Source organism: Leptonotus elevatus, chromosome 13 (genome assembly GCF_054856555.1).
Source record: "Leptonotus elevatus isolate MCC_2025b chromosome 13, RoL_Lele_1.0, whole genome shotgun sequence".
NCBI lineage: Eukaryota > Metazoa > Chordata > Actinopteri > Syngnathiformes > Syngnathidae > Leptonotus > Leptonotus elevatus.
The window spans coordinates 16,863,583-16,882,500 of NC_141251.1; the positions used below are offsets into that span (position 1 = coordinate 16,863,583).

The 18,918-nt window shown below is 39.5% G+C and overlaps 3 protein-coding genes across 8 annotated transcripts in view; 2 read left to right on the forward strand and 1 right to left on the reverse strand.

Annotated features, from left to right (window-relative positions):
• The first annotated feature begins 602 nt into the window (after positions 1-602).
• LOC147164021 (serine/threonine-protein kinase ICK-like) lies at positions 603-7,380 on the forward strand. 4 transcript variants are annotated; one of them, XM_086093780.1, is made up of 14 exons: positions 603-756; positions 2,410-2,673; positions 2,813-2,867; positions 3,401-3,522; positions 3,588-3,667; positions 3,748-3,880; positions 4,140-4,311; positions 4,427-4,594; positions 4,796-5,170; positions 5,236-5,441; positions 5,673-5,815; positions 5,891-6,007; positions 6,570-6,677; positions 6,750-7,380. In XM_086093780.1, the coding sequence occupies exons 2-14, from the start codon at positions 2,573-2,575 to the stop codon at positions 6,893-6,895; spliced, it is 1,926 nt and encodes a 641-aa protein (XP_085949906.1). In that variant the 5' UTR covers positions 603-756; positions 2,410-2,572; the 3' UTR covers positions 6,896-7,380. The 4 variants fall into 4 exon arrangements, with proteins under 4 accessions (XP_085949906.1, XP_085949904.1, XP_085949908.1 ...); XM_086093778.1 differs by lacking the exon at positions 603-756 and adding an exon at positions 1,011-1,181; XM_086093781.1 differs by lacking the exon at positions 603-756 and adding an exon at positions 3,080-3,119 and having other exon boundaries at positions 2,609-2,673.
• Positions 7,381-8,433: 1,053 nt separating this feature from the next.
• On the forward strand, positions 8,434-11,766 carry LOC147164022 (glutathione S-transferase A4-like). The gene is made up of 7 exons (XM_086092467.1): positions 8,434-8,573; positions 8,664-8,764; positions 9,386-9,437; positions 9,673-9,805; positions 10,949-11,084; positions 11,155-11,280; positions 11,351-11,766. Exons 2-7 carry the CDS (start codon positions 8,678-8,680, stop codon positions 11,486-11,488), a joined length of 672 nt encoding a protein of 223 aa, XP_085948593.1. The 5' UTR covers positions 8,434-8,573; positions 8,664-8,677; the 3' UTR covers positions 11,489-11,766.
• A 109-nt stretch (positions 11,767-11,875) lies between these two features.
• The window catches only part of agpat5 (1-acylglycerol-3-phosphate O-acyltransferase 5 (lysophosphatidic acid acyltransferase, epsilon)), a 23,836-nt gene continuing 16,793 nt past the window's right edge, over positions 11,876-18,918 (reverse strand). The window contains exons 1-5 of one of the 3 annotated variants that reach the window (XM_086092465.1): positions 13,927-14,076; positions 13,011-13,093; positions 12,813-12,914; positions 12,321-12,408; positions 11,876-12,189 (exon numbers count right to left, since the gene is read on the reverse strand). In XM_086092465.1, coding sequence (XP_085948591.1) covers positions 12,147-12,189; positions 12,321-12,408; positions 12,813-12,914; positions 13,011-13,086 — 309 coding nt within the window. In that variant the 5' untranslated portion in view covers positions 13,087-13,093; positions 13,927-14,076 and the 3' untranslated portion in view covers positions 11,876-12,146. Of the gene's footprint in view, positions 12,190-12,320; positions 12,409-12,812; positions 12,915-13,010; positions 13,094-13,926; positions 14,077-15,275; positions 17,782-18,918 lie in introns of those variants that run through there. The other 2 variants (XM_086092466.1, XM_086092464.1) reach the window with 2 other exon arrangements.

Genomic DNA, 18,918 nt, shown 5'->3' on the forward strand with positions numbered 1-18,918 from the left:
TTGTAGCGCAACAATTGGGGCAAAACTCACGTCACAGTACAGCAGCAGAAAACCCACTTGTGACTCCTAGTGGCGACTTCTTTGACTACAAGTTGTCATTTCTACAGGTACAAATCGCAACTTTTACAGATACAAATTTATACTTTTAATACAGGTACGAATTTTTTTTTGTACAGATACAAATCATGACTTTTACAGGTACAAATTTGTTTTTACAGATACAAATTTGTTTTACACATACACATTTTTTTTTTTACAGGTACAAATTTCTTTTACAGACACAAATTTTTTTTTTACAGGCACACATTTTTTTTACAGATACAAATCACGACTTTTACAGATACAAATTTAGACTTTTTTCTACAGGTACACATTTTTTGCACAAGTTAGTTTTGCACCAAATTTACCTCCATACTTGCAACCACAGTAATAGATAGTCGTAGTTTATAACTATGTCGTAAGATTTTTATTAACACAAATTTGTATAAGGACACTCTCGGAACATGTTTTTAAACTGCCTGAGTAAACGGTGCAATAAAAAAAACAAAAAAAACAATATATCACTCAACCAGAGAGGAAGAATGACACTCAAAATAATTCACGGTCATTCACTTCCGCATATGCTTTATTATTCATTATTCCAAATATGCACTCGCCCTCATCGCGGTACATTTGTACTCCCCCGCCCACGAGTTTTGCTATTTTATTGTATTTAATCCCTGCCCTGCGCCATATTCCAACTTCTAATTTAAGTAGGTATGTATCTTAACTTTGTTATGTTCGCTATAATTATCGCCTTACTTCCGCTTTCATACTTGTGAACCACATAATGGTGCACAATGTAAGGAACACATATATGTCTCGTAATGTTTGTTAGCGAATTGAAAACAGACAAGTCGAACACATGGTGACGAGGAAAGTTATTACTAAATGCAACTTTGTATCTTTGGTGGCTACGACAAACTGATTTGTTGTGAAGGTGCTGCACGCATTTGTATTCAAATATCGCGAGATTTGGGTGAATCCTCTCCCAGCGAGATTGGGCCTGGTTTTGATTACATTTATGTTGTGTGGAGAACACAGAAGATGGAGATATCGTTAGTAGACGTGAGAGGTGTCATTTTGGTGTAGTTTGTTGCTCATGCTTGACAATGTACTCCTGTGGAATTGAGGCGGGGAAGGTGAGAACTGTTTTGATTTCAATACCGCTCAAGGTTCTGTACGGGTTTGTTCCATACTGTAGCGTTGTTTGTTTTCTGTCCAATGGAACATAGTCAACCACTTTGTGTGTTCCAATTTGCTTCACAAAACTAGGACCATTCAATATAAACGTAACACAAATGATTGAGAAAGCGCTGCAAACATACTTAAGACAATTGGGTGTGGAAATGCCCACAGTCGTGCTTATATCCCTATTTTTGCTTGTTTCAATTGGCTCACGTTTAAAAATGATCGTTACAAACGGGGTGTGTACACGCTTGTTCGCATAGGTCCCGTTTATTCTTGGCCAAATGCAGTACATACACCACATGACGCTAAACAGCACTACATTACATTGATTGAAGTAACCCAACCCAACTGCAACAGATTTAGTCAAATGTGGACATCGTAATCCTCTTGGCGGGGGGATTTGATGCAGGGCTATTATGATGATTTAAACAATGAAATAGCAAAACGGTTGCATTGCATTTGTGGTTGTTTCCATTGTAGCTGTGTCCATGTTATGCTTGTATGCAGGGTGGGCCAAAAGTACTTGTAGGTACCGTACCGTACTGTACTTTTGAAATATTAACTCATTTATTTTCATTGCAGGTGCCGTGAATAATGGTAAATAATTTGAGTAAAGAACGAAGAAAGCGGATTTGGAAACAGGATTGGATAGATATTGAATGAAGTGAAGGAAGGATTAAAAAAAGAGTCAGAGGGAAGGAAGGTGGAAGAAAAGAAGAAAAAGAAGGTCATGATGTAAGGAAAGAAGGCAGAACATAGGTTGAAGTGACAGAAGGATGTGAGGATGCATAAATGAAGGAAGGCAGAAAAGCCGTTTTAAACAAAAGGAAGAAGAATGCTTGGATCAAAAGCAGGTCCGCGGGAGAAAAAAAGGAAAGGAGGTCAGGAAGGAAGTGATGCCCGGAAAAACAGCATGTTTGAAGGTCTGAGAGGGAGGAAGGCAGAAAAGTACGTTTCGGCCAAGTAAGGATAAAAATTGCGGATGAGAGAAAAAACAACTTCTCTAAACGCATAAGGTGTTCTGGAAATAAGCAACAATGTCAGGTAGTAAGCAATGCTAGAAAATAAATTACAACAGTAATACAATAATAAAAAAAAAAGGTTTAATTTAAAGTGTATAGTTATATTAACAATAACACATCATTTTCCTGTGCTTTTTTTTTTTTTTTGTCACCCCAGTCGGCAGGAGTCAAGCCCATGACACCATGAGTCCTCCAGCTCCACCCGTGGACTTGCAGTGTTGTCACAGGACATTTGGCTGCATTCAGCAGCAGCAGGCAAGCCAATCTCAGCCCCCCTCCCAACTTCTGCCCACGGGTGACGGTATGGAAGGACGAGCACAATGAACAGATACAACACCCTCAAACAGCTCGGGGATGGCACATACGGTTCGGTCATCCTCGGACGCAACCTGGAGTCCGGGGAGCTTGTGGCTATTAAGAAGTGAGTGAGTTAATGTCTGTGTGCTTTATACTTGACCTGTGGACTGTGTCGTCTAAGTGTAAATTGAACTTGAATAACGCATGGCAACGAAAGCAACAATGAGAGTATCCAAGTAACCTTAAGTATATTTTGCATTTAGGATGAAAAGAAAGTTCTACTCATGGGAAGAATGCATGAATCTCCGTGAAGTTAAGGTCTGTAACGCATTCTGTTGCACAATTACACGTTTTCCATGCTTTGCATAACATAACATTCACTTCATCAACACAATAACTGCATTTACAAAAGGCAGATTGTGTTTATTTGTACAAATGCATTGAACAAATAATTTCACAGCAGCACTGTCACGTTAAACCCCACTGTCAGCTGAAACACTCAGTTTGTTGTCCTTTCTTTTCACACTCAGAATGTTACAATCTACCCACAGCAGCTCTTAAGAGTCAAAGGTGATTCTTGTGTGCTATTGTCAGCTCTTTCCCCCACCTTGAGCTCACGTACCCCTTTTTTCATAGAGCTTGAGTAGGAGATTTAGCCAGGTTGAAAGTACAGCATGTCAAGACAAAAAAAGTACAAATCCCAGTTTGGCCTCCTCACTCAAATGTAGCATGATGAAACCTGAATCATCCCTGTGCATCCTTGCTTTGTGTTAACAATTGTACCTTCTTTTTTTTTTTCATTGCACGTCTGTATGTTATTTTATGCTGAAGAACGTGTCTTTTCATTGCAGTCTTTAAAGAAGCTCAACCACGCTAATGTCATTAAGCTGAAGGAGGTCATCAGAGAGAATGACCACTTGTACTTTATCTTTGAGTACATGAAAGAGAATCTGTATCAGTTAATGAAAGACAGGTGCGTTATGCCTACAGATTTTAGAAGTCCACGCTTCTCTACATTCATTTTTTTTCTTTCATCAGGTCTCGATTGTTTCCAGAATCTGCTGTTAGAAATATCATGTTTCAGATCCTCCAGGGGCTTGCATTCATTCATAAACACGGTATGTATTACTACGTGCACCTCTGAAGAACCCGCTTGACTCGGGCGTCATGTAACCATATCGTCTGGCATCCCTCTTAGGGTTTTTCCACAGAGACATGAAGCCTGAGAATCTTCTGTGCATGGGCCCAGAGTTGGTGAAGATAGCCGATTTTGGCCTCGCCCGTGAGATAAGATCTCGACCGCCGTACACTGACTACGTGTCAACCAGATGGCAAGTGAATGTTGTTTTGAAGATTCACGCATTACTCACTGACACATTAGGGTAATATAGCCCAAAAAAATGTCCGAAAAAAGACAGATGCTACCACTAGGTGGCTCTAATTACCCTCTGAAACCATAGCAAGGTCGTCCAGTCCATTCAGTATTTCACTCAACAATCGAACAGCACACCACCAAACAAAAATGTCACCAAAACAAAAAAAAATCCAACCAATATATGAGAAATTAAGGATTTATTTATTTATGGACAGGTACCGAGCACCCGAGGTCCTCCTCAGATCTATATCCTACAGTTCCCCGATAGACCAGTGGGCGGTGGGCTGCATCATGGCAGAGCTTTATACTCTCAGGCCTTTATTCCCCGGCTCCAGTGAGGTGGACACCATATTCAAGATTTGCCAAGTTTTGGGTACACCAAAGAAGGTAACCTCTTCAGTGCGCAAACAAGATCTAATTTGAGCGTAGCTGAATTGGGATTCCGTTTCAATTTCATCACAAATGTAAGTGTAATATGGAGATCTTCATCTTTTTCATCTAGAATGATTGGTCCGAGGGATTCCAGCTGGCCAGTGCCATGTACTTCCGATTGCCTCAGTGTGTTCCCAGTAATCTGAAGACACTGATTCCCAATGCCAGTCCTGAAGCCATCCACCTGATGACTGACCTTCTTCAATGGGACCCCAAGAAAAGACCAACTTCTGCACAGGTAAACTCTGACGGAAACTACTGTGAAATTATATTTTTGGTCAAGTCTGGCAGACGACTTTATGGCATTTCCATTCATTTGAATGGGGAAAGATTATTTGAGATATTTTAATATTATTTTATTAATTATTATTATTGAATATGTATTAGTTTATTATTATTTCAAAAGCAAAACTATAAACTTGCATGATATTGTGCGCAGGCACTCAGGTACTCGTACTTCCACGTGGGCCAGGCTTTGGGCACCCCTCAGCAGATCCTGGAGCAGGGCAGACCCCAGCCTCACCCGTTGCCCCCGCAGCCACCATTGTTACAGCCCCAACAGACTCCACAGCAGCAAGCCTTACATCTGAGGCCTGTGCCTCCCTCTCAGCCGCCGCCGCCGCCACACAACCAGCACTGCACCCCTTCCAGGCCTGTGCAGCAGCTCCAGCCCTCCCCTGTCCCAGCCCCGCCAGCGGCATACCAACGCCACGTAGAGCTGGTTCGAGAACAGCAACCCAAGCACCTTCTCAAGCAGGAACCGAGAGAAGGAACACCACCGACGCATCTCCCTTACATTCTTGACAAGAGCAAGGTGAGTCCCTCCACAGTCACACTTCAGACCCAGATACTATTTTCTCTTAATTTTTCTCTTCACAGGCGAGGCAGGAAAGTGACAACGCGAACCCGCTGAGCTATCAGATGAAAGCGAAGGGAGGGCGTCGCCGCTGGGGTCACGGCACAGGACACCTTAAAGGGGACGAGTGGGACGACTACGAAGACACTGAATTGACGCCATCAAGTGTTTTGGGAAAAAGCAACTTCTCCAAAGATAAGCCGAGGCAGGCAGAGGAGCCGCTTAGAAGGTGAGACAAAAGATCAAAGTCATGCCTTTTTGTTTTTGCTCATTTTTTAGACTTACGATTTAACTCCAAATTGTACCGCTTTTGGGCATTAGGCTGAGTAGGTTCCACTTTGCACACCTTCAGTGTAGAACCACATTATGGCGCAAGATGCTGGGCAGTACTGAGCTCAACTGGATGTAAATGTCACGTAATTAAGGGCATACATTCCCAAATTTGTGTCCTGCCTTTCAGATATAGCGACATTCTGGACTTTAGTCGCCCTAACGACAAAGACGAAGCACCTTTAAACCTGAACAAGGCATCAGGCTATCAGGAAGCATCGAGGACTGCGTCTGCCAAACAACACTACCTGAGGCAGTCTCGATATTTACCCGGTAAGTTTATAAATGCTAAGCCATTAATTATATTTTCATAGTTATGGTTGTTAATCATTTATCTATGTACTTCAGGTATCAGCACAAAGAAAAATGTGTCCATAAACATAAATAAAGACATGTCCGGAAGCCATCTTTGGGGCAACAGCAGTATTCCATTTGGTGGTACACTACCAAGCAGAGGTCTTCACGGTAATCTCACCATAATCATTACATTTGTAGGATTCAATTTCATAAATGTAGTGGGGCTGGAGGGATTCTACAAAAGGATCAAACAGAATCAACAAGAAGTGGCTTTAAAAAAGTCTTATGTTTTTGATTAATGATTCAGGTAATTTAATTACATATATCTAATGTATTATTTTAGCGTGTGTACAAATTAAATTTAATTATTCTTTTATACTGTATGTATGAATAAATAGCTTTTTTTGTAGGGAAAGCTGCTTTAAGTAATGGTAGTAATGACTTTCTATACAATATAGTTTACTAACTTTAGTGGGCATTTATTTTAATATAACATGTCATGAAGCTATAAGTAAATAGTGTTACCTCGCCCCATCTGTTGAAATTTTGCACAATTGTTTTGTTGTTGCAAAAGGTGTGATTTGTATTGAATGTATTTAATTGTATTACAGTATGTAGATTAAATATTTGTTTTAGATGCATTTTATTTACAGTACTATTTAGGGCAATTGCTGCCACCATTTTGTAAGGTCTTGTATTCATAAATTACTTTTTTTTTTCTCTTGAAAAGGCACAAATACAATCCCTGGAGGTTGCTTGCCGACATTTTACGCAAAAGATGTCGGCTCTGCTGGTCACAGAGGTCATCAGGGTCCTTCTTTGGAATCAACAGCATCAAGTTAGGATCCTTTTTTATATGAATGCTTGTATACGTATATTGCATTAATTGCTTGTCCCTTTTTTTTTTTAGATTATGCAACATGGCGATCCGGCCGGAGCCAGAGGACAGCCTCCACGAACATGGCCAACAAAAGCCCCCCTTGTCTATTACCACGTGCACCAGTACAGACCATCCACGGGCGAATAGACTGGTCTGCCAAATATGGACACCGCTAGTGGCCTGGAAGACACTCTCTAATTTACCTCCCAAAGAGTAGGCCTGATTGTTTAATAAGCAAAAGCTGTACAAACAGTACATCTTAACACAGCAATAATGTTTGTTTCACTACATTTATCATGTATTTTGTGTGTATGTATGTACAGTGTATGTGTGTATAGTGACACCCCTTCCCCCCAAAAAAAAGAAAGAATGCACCTTTGTAATATAACTACTTACTCTCTGGCTGTTGTTACATAATTATGGTTTATTATTGAACCTGTTTACCAACATGTATACATGAAAAAAATGCATCTTATGAGGATACTGTGAGTTGTTTACAACCAATTAATTACTTTGCTACTGTATATTATTTTATATAAATATATTGGTACTGTATATTACTTTATAAATGTTACCTTTTTTTTTTTTTACTTTGTGATGCTGATGAGTTAAGTATTATTTGCATATTCTTTTTCAATTAAAGTCACGGCAGTGATTTCAATATTTAGCAGCTTTCCACTTATGTTACATTGTAGTGATGCAGTATACATTTTCTGAACATTCAAAGGACACATTTTTCCAAAATACATTTTGGAACAGGCACTGACATTACCCACAATAAATCTGTTTCCCAGGGTAAGATAATTTACCAGTTTTGGTTGAAAAAAAAAGAGTTCTCAGTTGACTTGTAACTGAAATGTAGTCTAGTTAAAATTTTATTTATTTCAATCTGCAAGATAATATGAGTAAAATGTCTCATATTTAACATATTTAGCAGATTAGCCATAAAACGAGCAAGCTTTGGACATTTTCCCACTCCATTGTATTCTAAGTATGTAATTATACTAAAATACAAAGGCATACTCCCAAAGCTAACATCATTTTTGTGTAAATAAATAAAAAAATGCAACAAATTTACTTGCTTTCCTCATTTGAGCTGCTCAAGTAATTAGCAACTTCTGGCCACCAAAACTGACTATCAAGTCAAAAAGCAGAATATTTCAAATGATCTGAAAAAGGAAGGCAGACTGCCACATGCAGCGCCGCAATTGGATGTGTCTGAAGCTTGGAGCTTGACTTCCCTACGTTTCTCCTACAAATGGGCCTTGAGCTTGTTTGGAGGTTCTAGCAGGGGAGCGCAGCTACTGGTATACCGATGAGTAGTCGTCCGTGGGGGGGACGTCGTCCGCTGCCACCGAGCGCTGAGCTTCGGGAGGGACACACATGGAACGGTGAGGGAGGAAGGGGACACCCGCCTAGCCAGCCAGATCAGCCGAATCAACCCTAGCGATCAATGGGGTGACAGATGTCGCAGCCAGATCGCCCTCACATCCGATGAGCATAGGAGAGCACAAAAATATATAAACCCCTACTACAGTGAACGTCTCACGCTTATGGTGTTGTTGTCATTTTACGGTCTAGTTTGTTGTGATTACCCAACAATATACACGTTGTATTCTTAACAGTTGTCAGTATAGCGAGACAGATTTAACAAATACTGACTGGTTAGACACGGAAATAATCTTCCCGGCATGCTTAGAGGCACAAATGCAAATTTCAAGTCTTCCTATTGGTTAGCCTCTGCCAATCACTTTCGTCTTGTTTAAACACTCCTTCACGTTTTCGTATTTATATGGAATTTAAAGTTGCATAATCCGCCCACTCTTCATTCTCAACATTGAGGAGGTGACGCATGTAAGGCCTGAAAATAATGTTATACTCAGCATTTTAAGTTGTGAAAAATCTGATGTTCTGGTTGCTTATAATTTATTTTCAACTTTGCAGAATTGCACATAACCATGGCTGAAAGGGTAAAGCTGCACTACTTTAATGGTAGAGGGAAAATGGAGTCCATCCGCTGGCTGCTCACTGTTGCAGGGGTGGAGGTAAGTGAGCATTGATGGAAAGTTACTTCTTCAATAGACAATACTGTGTGTGGTACTGTATGTTTATGAACACTGCAATTCCCCTCCCACCCCGTTTTATTTTGTAATTGAAATTAATGCAGTTAATTGTCTCATTGTACCGCGAAATGAAAGTACATAACAAATAATATAAATTACAATAGATTAATCTTCAATAAGTTATTTTCTTGTTTTTTGATGAATCCCTGAACAGCTACATAAATACAAAAGGGTATCACATGGAATGGGAACGTTATCATATTGTTTCCCAAATCCCAACACTACTTTTTTGCATACAGAAGGTTGTAAGTAATCAAGTCAAGTTAGGACATGTGGGAGTTATAATATCAACATTCCAGGGTTGATCAACCTCCATTGCTGCAGAACACATTTTTGCATATTGTTAAATGTATACCACTTACCCGTGTATCATTTTAAACTATTCATCATTGGACTAGAACTTCTTGACTTTCAATAAAGCACTGGAGAAATTGAATTGTTCTAAAACGTTTGACTGGTAGTAAGTACACTGAATAGGCCTACATATAATACAGTATAATATACATACAACTTTATTAACTGTTACACCACTTATGTTCACAGTTTGATGAGTTCCATATCACCACCCGTGAGCAGTACCTCAAAATGCTGAATGGTGAGTTTTATTTCCCCAAAAGTGACTTTTTCATGTGACTGTGTTCCTTTTTGTCAAGTCAACGTGTTATTTAAGTCATGTTGTCTTATCACTTGGTGAACCTCGCCTCACTAATGACTCAACTGAGATTAGCCATAACAATGAAATGGCACAAATGACCTCTACGCAGGTCAACGTTGTCAGAATGACTCATCGTGTTTGATTTGAGAGTAGCCCATGGATGCTCTCTTTGCAGATGGAGACCTCATGTTTCAACAGGTGCCCATGGTGGAAATCGACGGAATGAAGCTCATTCAGACAAAGGCCATCTTGAATTACATCGCAGAAAAGTACAATCTGCATGGGAACGATATCAAAGATCGTGTGAAGTATGAACTATAAATCTAATAACTTGCAAACAGTGGAACCTTTAATGTTGAACACTAGCTGAATCATAATTAATTTGTTTGTGCGTTTTCTACACTGTTAATTTCAAATGTCCTGTTTTTTGTTTTTAGTAATGTCCTGTTTTTTGTTTTATTTCAAACCCCCCAGTTCACTAATGGGATAATGTGATTTTCTAAGAATGTTTACATTCTCAATTGAAAATAGAAACACTTGCAGAGATTCATAGAAATAGTGCAGCATATTTAAGCAATATCACATCTGATTTATTATTTATAGTTAAAAAGTGAAAGCAAATTATGATTTAATTAATCAGTTTTGCCACCACAAATAGTTCCGCAGTGGTGTACGTGAGCCGTTGAGTTAGCCTTTAGCACGACATGCTAACCAGCTAAAGTGTCAGCGTCAACATAAAAAAATAAAATAATAATAATAATAATAATAATAAATGAAGCTTGTTTAAGAGATTCACGTCGAGGCGCATCACGCTAAAAACTTCACTTTAATAGTTACAGTGGCTAAGTGTCCGTACCTGCTGCTGTGGGTGGTGACATTTACATCTTGCCTTTCTTCTCATCTGACGACCATTCACGCTTAAAATAAATAGTTATATTTCTGGAAATATTTTAATTTTTGCGATAAACAACCTACACTAATGTTAAATAACCACTGCCATTAAACTCGTAGGCCAAAATAACGGCTCAACACCTGTGAGGCGGAGTGATACGTATTACGTACATGGAATACTCTTGTCCAATCAAATTGCTTGGTCGGAACTAATTGTTATATAGATATTACTGTATGTTTCCTACCTTGTAAAAATTATTATTGATAATGGCGAAAAATCATGAACACAAGTGACTCAACACCGATGAATATTTAAAATAAAATAAATACAACATGTAGCAAATTTGTTATTTCAGAAGTGTAACTGGTAGCCTTTCACAGTAACCATAAACCAAGATGTAGCTCACTTTCCAAAAGGTTGGTGACCCCTGTTCTTAAGGCATATGAGTGTGATTTGTTGAAATAAAACTGCACAAATTCCTAAGTAATTGATTTTGCAGGTTCCACTGTATTATTGTGTGCTTCATTGCAGTCAATTTAACATTGACCTTTATCCTCAGAATCAAGATGTATTCAGAAGGACTGATGGACCTCATGGAGATGATCATGATTCTGCCCTTCTCTCAAAACCTGACAGCCAAGCTGGAAAACATCCAAGCCAAAGCAAAAGAGCGCTACCTGCCCGTGTTCGAAGAGGTAGCGTCACAAAATGCATATGAAGTTGGCTTGCTCTATGCTTCTGTTTAAAAATGTGGGTTGTGTGCAGCAACTGAAAGAGCACGTTTTCTTGGTGGGAGGTCGGGTAAGCGTTGCCGACGTGCTCCTGATGGAATGCACGCTCATGCTGGAGGAGAAATTTGCGGGGATCCTTGCAGACTTCCGCAACGTCAAGGTGGGTGTGTAAGACTTTTTTTGTCAACTGTAAGTGCATGCGTGACATTCCCCATGGTTTCTCCTTGCAGTCTTTTCAGGGCCGCATGTCGAAAAACGAGGCCATCTCCAGATTCCTGCAGCCGGGAAGCAAGAGGAAGCCTCAGCCCGATGACGTTTACGTCAAAACTGTCAAGGAGGTCTTCGACATAAACATATCATTTCAATAAAACACCCTCGACTTACTAAATGATGTTGAAAGTCAGAGGTGAATCAGAATGTGATGCCCATTTAATCAATATTCAAACTTGCTGCGCTTTGTTCAGTCAAAGTCTGTTGGTCCGTTAGGAAATCAGTGACTGTTTCCTCTGTAATTTATACAACAATCATTTATTTAGCGTTGCTGGTTTAAAACAACATAATTGAAGTCAGTATTCATCATAGATATTTTCTTATCTGTCCAAAATCTAAATGTGAATTGTACTATTCCAATAATGTCGTAAAACTGGTCTGCCAACCTTTTTTTTCTTTCCTATCAAGGAAGCAATTCATTTTTGTAAGGTCATCTGAGGGCCTTAGTACATTACATATCAAATAATAAAAATATGATGCAACAATACAACAAATTAATATATTTATTTATCATAAGCATGTGTCAGTTACATTATGGTTTATTTTTGTGTATTGACAGCCAAGATCATATGCTTTCCCTGTAGGTTCCCCAGCCCTGCCCTAGAATCTTGCAAAACACAAAGCGAGACAAAAAATCAAGCTGCTTGGAATTCAAAGTGGTCATAAAGTAAAAAAACAAACAAACATTTGTGTTATCAAAATCAAACTCGGAATTCATGTATCATGTCAGCCCGCTTGTCCGCGTCTCATCTTCGGTCACACCACCATCCGGAGCAAAAGCCGAAACACCATCAACAAACTGCAGGAAAAAGCATCCACCATCATACAAACACAATTTTTACAGATCTTGGAACCAGTCATACTTTCTTTCTTCTTTTTTTTCTTTTTTTTTTACATGTTTTATGGATCACAACAGAGTTTTGTTCTGACCTTAGAATTGTCATAATTCCAGCTGGTACAAGTTTGCCTGACTTCTTGTACCTTGTCCCCATCACCACTGCAAGGAGCCCGGAAGAGACTGCGCCAACACAATGGAGACAAAATTGAGCACTTGAATGCCTCATGACTGACACGCATACGTTGTGTCTTGTGCGAGCCTAGAAACCAGGGCGGGTTGATCATTCGGTATTATAGGCAAAGGCTAGGTTTGGGGCATCATAAAATTGGACTTGACTTTTTATTGTTGACTTGCTTCTGATTGATTAGCCTCAGCCTCAACATGGTATGTTAATTAGTAACTAACCAGTTTTATATCAATTGTAGCGATTAAACCTACTCAGTTGGTGTTTATATTGACCCGAACTACGCTATGTGTATCAGAATTACTTATGGTAACTAACTTGAAACGGTAGTCCTGCTTTTACCAGATTTTTTCTCCCAACTTGCACTAGAGTGTGAGTACCTTTTCCACCTGATACTTACACAGCAACACCTTGATGTCAGTGGGCTGGTTGGAGATGTTGTAGGCGCCATAAGCAGACAGTCCACCAAAGACCAAACCAGCCATCAGAGACATGATGCTGCCTTGAAAAGACACACGATGATGATCACGGCTTGTTATGTTTTTTTCTTTGTTTTTTCCACCTGTCAGAGACAATAACACCGCTAACTACTTTGAACCTTTTCTCTTGTATCCCATGTATCCTCCCAGCAAGATGGCCGCAGCATAGCTGTATCCAATCCAGTCGAAAGCCATTGAAGAGCTGCGCACACAGTTCAGTTTGAATCGTTTTAATAGCTGTGCAACATTTAAAACATGGAACACAGTCAAACATATTAGGATGAAGCTTGTAGTTCTGCATACAGCCTATTTACTTTTTAATCCAGTGCAGTAGGCTACTTTTTCCTTTTCTTTTTCACTTTTCAGGTACATTTATATTTTTCAACTAGTATATATGTATTTAACTTTTATGTGGGAGTACTATACATTTGTATTTAACATTTTAAATTATTTGTTGTGCAAGATCAACATTAAAGTGTAACAGCGTATACAACTTTCCATATAAACAACGTGAAGCAAGGGTGAAAGAAAATACAGAATGACGTAACCTGAACTGACGTACCTGAAACAAGGTGAACAATTACAACGTTGAATAAATAGGTTTTAAAACTACGTCGAAAATGTGCAAGAGCTTTACTTAAATTTTTTTATAAACAGAACAATTCACCTTTAGATTATGTCACTGTTCAAACTCAACACTACAGACTCTTTTGTCTTGGCGGGGCTCTCCCTAGTGGTCAAGGGATCCCATGCAGGTGCTTAGTTCATGGTTACCTTGGGCCGGCTCTGCAGTGTTTGACATTCATTAACGTACCATATTACAATGTACAGTCCAGTAGGCAGTACTTTTACAAACGTCTTTTATGAAATGACACTTTCTCCAATTAGCCACTAGATGTTGCTGTTGATTGTACAAAGAGATGCACAATCAATGCATTAACTGTACGGCGATTGTCTTCAAAACCACACACCGAATACAAACGACGTGAATGTCTTGTATATAAAAGAGTGTTTGCAGGCTTTATGAGAACATACCTTGCGTTTAAACGGGGTAAAAGTCCAGGAATACGCTCTTAGTCGACAACACTTCCTTGTACTTCCAAATCTGAACACAATTGCACGCATGCGCCTTACAGTCCGTGTAACGTTCAAATGCCGAAATAAAGTAGAACATTTTCATTTTCAAAACTTTTACGCAACAAATCGTCTTAAATGTACCATTTTCATTGGTTAACTTATTGAAACTGTTTTAAAGACTCGCAACCTTGTCAAAGACCCTAGGGTTTCCTTGGACCATAACAAAATCTCCCAAACACGAGGGAAAATGTGTGTGGGTGAGATCCCCTCTCCCATTTACAATAAATAAAATGTTATTTTCGTTTCACTATTGTATGACTTCAAACAAATCAAATAAGCCATTGAAACCTAATAACAAATAACTGATAAACATAAAATGAGTTTTAATTAACGCATTTTGAGAGTAAACTGCTAAATCAATGCAAAATATACTGCAATCTATTACTAGTCTATGCTATTTTTCGTGCAGACAGCATGGGTTCCCACTGAGTGTGAAAGTGAGTCCACACGATCAGTCCTGGCCTTAGGCTGCCGGCTCAGCTATGATATAGGCTCCAGCTACCCGTGATCCTGAACAAGATAAACTCTTTGCGAAATGGATGGATGGATATTACGACACTCTCGATGATGTAAATACTAGGTTAAAGAACGGAGCTTGTCATATACCATACTTTGGCCACCCTTGTTTTAGGGACAGACTGTACAATAACGTCTTAAAGGAAAATATATTGTGAAATGGCCTCTAATAGGTAAGTTTAAAAGACTTTGGACTAGTGTAATACTGTATCTTATCTTTTAGCAATGTGATTGCCAATTACTTGCAATTCTGAAAAGAAAGGGGAAAAAATTATCTATTTTCTATACCATATGGCACAGATAACTATTTACACTCTGTTACATCATACACTACTGTATGAAAAATTTACTCATGTTTTCAAATGTGGGAGGAAGCAGAGTACCCAGAGAAGTAACACGCAAATGCCACACAAGACAGGAGCTGAGATTCAAACCCAGAACCTCATATATTTGAAGCAGGCGTACTAACCACGCGGATGCCGTGCTGCCCACAGAATAATTTCAGCGTTCCTTTAAGCAAATAAACAAAAACGCTCACTAAAAAGTTAATGGAGCATAGTGAAATGGTGCATTTAACGAAGTGTCTTCAGAGGGCAGAAACAAACTAACTCATCAGTCCAGCCAGCTGAGACAGGCAATGCAAAAATGGGAAGAAAAAAAGTGACCATCTGGCACTTTTGCATCTTCGCTCACAAATACGCACTCGCATACACATACACACAACTTGACTCTTTCCAAGGGGAAAAAACTACTTTATTTCTCACATGTCGTATACCCATACCCACAACAGTTTAAATCAGCATTTAGTCCAAACCTGTAAACCATATCACATTTCCGAGCAAAATAAGCCACTATGAGTGTAGACTGAGCGCACAGGGCCGCTGAACGCCTCTGTGACGTCAACACTGCAAAGAGCCGCTGAGGTCCTTCGGGTTGAGGGCGGGACGAGAACCCGCTCCTCCAAAGAGAAGGCACACGTTTGCGCAAAGAGTTGGCATTTTTAAATGCTGTCTACAGAAAACAATTCCTGACAGGATACAAGTTCCTAGAAAATAGGTGAAAAAGGTCATTTAGGAACAAGGAAGATGACAGAACTGAGTGAGATATTGCAGAACAGTGTTAAAAACATCACCTTTACCTTAAAATAGACCTCTGAGTAACTCCGGGACCGCAAATATGCAAAGTGAATTGTGGTAAAACGGAGATACAGTAGACCATAACGATAACAATTCACAGACAGTGCTTTTCATAATACAGACATATATAGAGGATAATACAAATGGCTTAGTTTGCATGGCTTTGTAAGCTTTTTCTTTGCTTTAAGCAAGGTAGATCTTTTCATGTGAGTAGTAACATGGAAACCAAACAAACAAGCGTATAAACGCAATATAGATTCAAGACAAATGACGTTGCAACAGGGCATTGTTAAATTATTGCTTAACATAAAACAGTTAAGAGAATATTGATCAACAGGTTTGGCATTTTTTTCCTATTTAAAGCTATATTTTACTGTAGCACAGTGGAGGGGAACACTTTTTCTTCCCGTTTGTGTATAAATCTCTCTGAGGGTTATATTAAATTTATGCACATACACGATACCACGATCAAACATTATTATATATTATGAGCATTTTTAACTGTTCCTCTGAGGTTTTAAGTTTTATTTATTTATTTTTTGCAAGTCAGGCCAGAACACATGCTCTTGCAGGTTGTGTATAACCCACTGGCCGCGCATTCTGCACTTCTGATATAGTGAAACAATTTGTGGTGACGTCACGTGCATTCATACGATTAATTCTCATGATTCCTTCAATTGTCATCTTCAAGTTGTTTAACAACATAATGCATATATTTTCCATTGGCTATTTTTCAACATTCATAAGCCAAATATTTATACTGTATTAATGTAAAAAGTGCAGCAGGTGTGAGGCTGAAAAAACCCTTCTGAGTACTGCAAACTACAATTGTGTTGCACTCATCACGCACACCAATTCATTTGAATGTTCAGTGGAACCCCCAAAGAAGAACGTGCTATCAATCCACAGTGTACAGAGCGTATCCTCATTGGAGGTATGGGTGAGCTGGAGCCTATTCCAGCTAACTTTGGGCGAGAGGCAGCATCCTGTACACCCCGGAATGGTCGCCAGTCAATCACTGGGCACATAGACAAACGACCAATCGGCCACATTCACACAAAAGGACAATTCGTTTCCAATCGACCTAACAAGCATGTTTGTCGAAAGCGTTAGGCAGTCAAAGTGCCTGGAGAAAACAATTTCAATTAAACAGACCAATTTTACAGAGTAGATCATAAAAAAACTAATGTTTCCATTTTTAAAAATCTGTTTCTATCTTCTTTTTTTTTTTAATGACAATTAAAAAGAGGCTCAAGTGTTACGTAAACATTGCCGTGTTGTTATTAATACTTTCCTAAAGGTTTGATGATGGTGATAGTCCTAAAGCAATAAATTCACAGGAACACCACCGAATGGCGTTGGACTTTGGAGGTTCCACAGATGGTCAACAAGAAGAAGAGCAAACAAACTCTGTGCAAATTAGAAATGTGGCACTTTGCATACAGAATACTGAAACCTTATTCATGAATTACGTCAGTTTTTAGTTTCCCTGGAGTATCAAAGATAAATGTCATGGGTAGAAATTGGCCAAAGTCTGCTGGAACAATGAGGAGAATGCGAGGATACACGTTTGGCTAATGAGAGCGAATTGGGAAGAAGGGGGTTGATTATGCGACTATTTTTAGCTCGTCTGAGGAATTTCATGTTGTTTCTTTTGAACAAATCCACTGTTGTTTCTCGAAGCCTGATAATTGCGGGAAACAAGTATAATTCTTTGCATGGGTTCAGCACAGTGAGCCACGTGTGGTGTGGTGCGGCCGTGTTTGCCGACTGCGTGTTTGTACTGTACGTACCGCAGCATTCAGCTTCTGTAACGCAACCTGTGCGGGAATACTGAAACATGGCACTGCTTTTTGCGCGTCTTCCGGCCATGCGTTAAGGAAGCAAATTGACCCACAGCCAACCTAAAAGAGTCCCGTACACCCAGGTCCTCCAGTACACCTTCCTGCCGGTGTCAGTCAGCAGCAGCGGCAGCGTCAGGCCCCCCAAGACGAGCATGGCCGGGAGGGTTTTGGAGAGTCCCAGGGGTGAGCGTCTGCCCTCCCCGGGGAAACTGCATAGTTTGCCTGCGTCGTCACGCTCGTAGAAATCCGCCAGTAGCCTTTGAAAGGAGAGACACGTCTGTGAGGAATTCTTCCGTGCACAAAAGAAGCTGCAATTTAACACTTCAAAATGCTTTCCAATGATTATATTGAACCAGCAGCATTTGCACATCTTGTGATTATGATGCATGAATCATTCACGGGGAATCGAGGAAACTGTTGATAAAACATTCCGGGATGCACCCGTCTACCGGTATTTGATCTGCATAAATGATTGAATGGCTTGTTACTATGTAGCCAACTCTTCACACTAAGTAACTTTTGTTGCATCTCATCTGGTTTATTTGATTATGTTCCATTTTCATTACATTGTACACCTTTTCAATCTTTTTTTTTGCTGTTAACAGCAAATGTTTTCTATAGCATTTTGTCCATTAGGCTCCTTGGTGAGTTTGGGGAAAATGCAGGGGTACTTCCTGCACTGGTCACCAGTCAATCGCTGCTGGACAACCATGCACACTAATGGACAATTTGGTGTCTTCAAATGCCGGAACTAAGATTTGAAGCAGAGAACTTCAGGGAGACGTGCCAATCATTTCTCCACTGTGTAGCTGTACTGTGCGATCAATACAAACTCACCTTACTACAAAGCCATTCTCAATACTTTAGGTTGGTCAAAAATATGCATAAGTACCATTTACACGTGCAGACTAACCAATAGTATAGATTTGTGGAAAAAAATATATGAAATTTACAAAATTGTGACAGGTTTCGATCCTAAGCCAGCAATATATGAAACTTTTTATTTTACTTTTTTTTTTATTGTAATATTTACTACAACTTTACTTCAACCAATTATTAGATGAGACAAATTAATTCACCAAGTCTAGAACAGATACTAGCTCAGCAGAAAGCTTATCCCCAGAACGTTGTCATTTGTGCAAAAGAGCGACATAAAAAGGTGAGAAAAACTGTTTCCATTTGTGCTTCAATTCTATTGAACACACTAATGATTTCACTTCAAGCAGAGTCTTCGTCCGTACCTCACAGCACTTTGCCAGAATGTTAAGATTACTTCCTAGAAGAGGTGAAAGTAAAAAGTACTTTGAAGTAGATGAGGCACTCTCTCCTCGCCTCGAAGGCAAAATTCTCTACAATTTGTGTCAGGTCATCACAGATGCTGTCAAGCCTCTCCT